Source organism: Quercus lobata, chromosome 8 (genome assembly GCF_001633185.2).
Source record: "Quercus lobata isolate SW786 chromosome 8, ValleyOak3.0 Primary Assembly, whole genome shotgun sequence".
In the NCBI taxonomy this organism is placed as follows: domain Eukaryota; kingdom Viridiplantae; phylum Streptophyta; class Magnoliopsida; order Fagales; family Fagaceae; genus Quercus; species Quercus lobata.
In genome coordinates, this window is record NC_044911.1 from 24,501,365 (window position 1) to 24,502,489 (window position 1,125).

The 1,125-nt window shown below is 39.9% G+C and overlaps 1 protein-coding gene across 1 annotated transcript; it reads left to right on the top strand.

Annotated features, from left to right (window-relative positions):
• The first annotated feature begins 242 nt into the window (after positions 1-242).
• On the top strand, positions 243-731 carry LOC115956648. Its single transcript, XM_031074962.1, has one exon. The coding sequence runs from the start codon at positions 243-245 to the stop codon at positions 729-731; it is 489 nt and encodes a 162-aa protein (XP_030930822.1).
• Positions 732-1,125: the final 394 nt, after the last annotated feature.

Below are 1,125 nucleotides of genomic sequence, written 5' to 3' on the forward strand. Positions count from 1 at the left end.
CAGAAGATGCAATCATTGTCAAGAAAAGGAAGAAAGCTGAGCAAATGAAAGTAGATCTCCCATGCCATCTTGAACAGGGTCCTTGTCCAAAGAAAGCCTGAACAGGAGAAAAGAAGGATTGAGACAACAGGAAGGTGGGTTCGTCTTTAGGAAGGAGTCAGCACTACACACCCTTGAATGCTCCACTTGATCATGTACTTACGCAAATCAAGGATGACCCCTCCTTGAAGTGGCCAGAGAAGATGAAAGGAGATCCTAATAAGTGCAAGAAAAACAAATATTGCCATTTCCATAGAGATCATGGGCATGACACGAACGGGTGCTATGACTTAAAGCAGCAGATAGAGAATCTTATCAAACAGGGAAAGTTGACGCATTTCGTTGGAAGATATCATAAAGACGAGAAGTTGAAAGGAAAGGTAGAAGAGTCATCATGGCCCTCACTTGGAGAAATAAGGGTTATCATAGGAGGAACTTCAATAGGACAATCTTCCAAGTCAAAGAAGACGTACCTCAAGGTGGTACAAAACGTCGAACTCTCTGGACAATCACCAAAGACGAGAGGCATAGACGAGCCAGCCATTACGTTCACGGATGAAGATGCAGAAAGAATCCACCACCCACATGACGATGCAATTGTCATCACTTTACTTATCGAGGATTATACAACTAGAAGGGTGTTGGTGGATAATGGAAGTTCGGTAAACATCTTGTATTACCCTGCCTTCTAACAAATGAGGCTTGTTTTAGGACATATGTGATTCAATATTAGGAACATATGTCACTATTTTATGTAATTGGCTAATCTTTTGAAAAAACGCACTTTACTTGTAATTGGGTAGATCTAAGATGTGTTTAATACTTCAAGGAACAAGGTTTCAAGTTCAGGTGTTAAAGCCATATAAGTCTGTCCAAGAATCAAGTGAGAAAGTGCAGGATTTTAAAACTCGATAGCTAGCATCTATCGAGGTTTAAAAGCTATTTCAGCCCGTGGCTTAACAGCTAGCTCGATAGATGGCTATCTATTGAGATTTATGAAACTCAGTTTTTTAGAGTTGATTTTCATCCCATTCGTGAGTATGTGTTGGGTTTTCTTTTCTCACAACTCTAAACATATATAAGGAT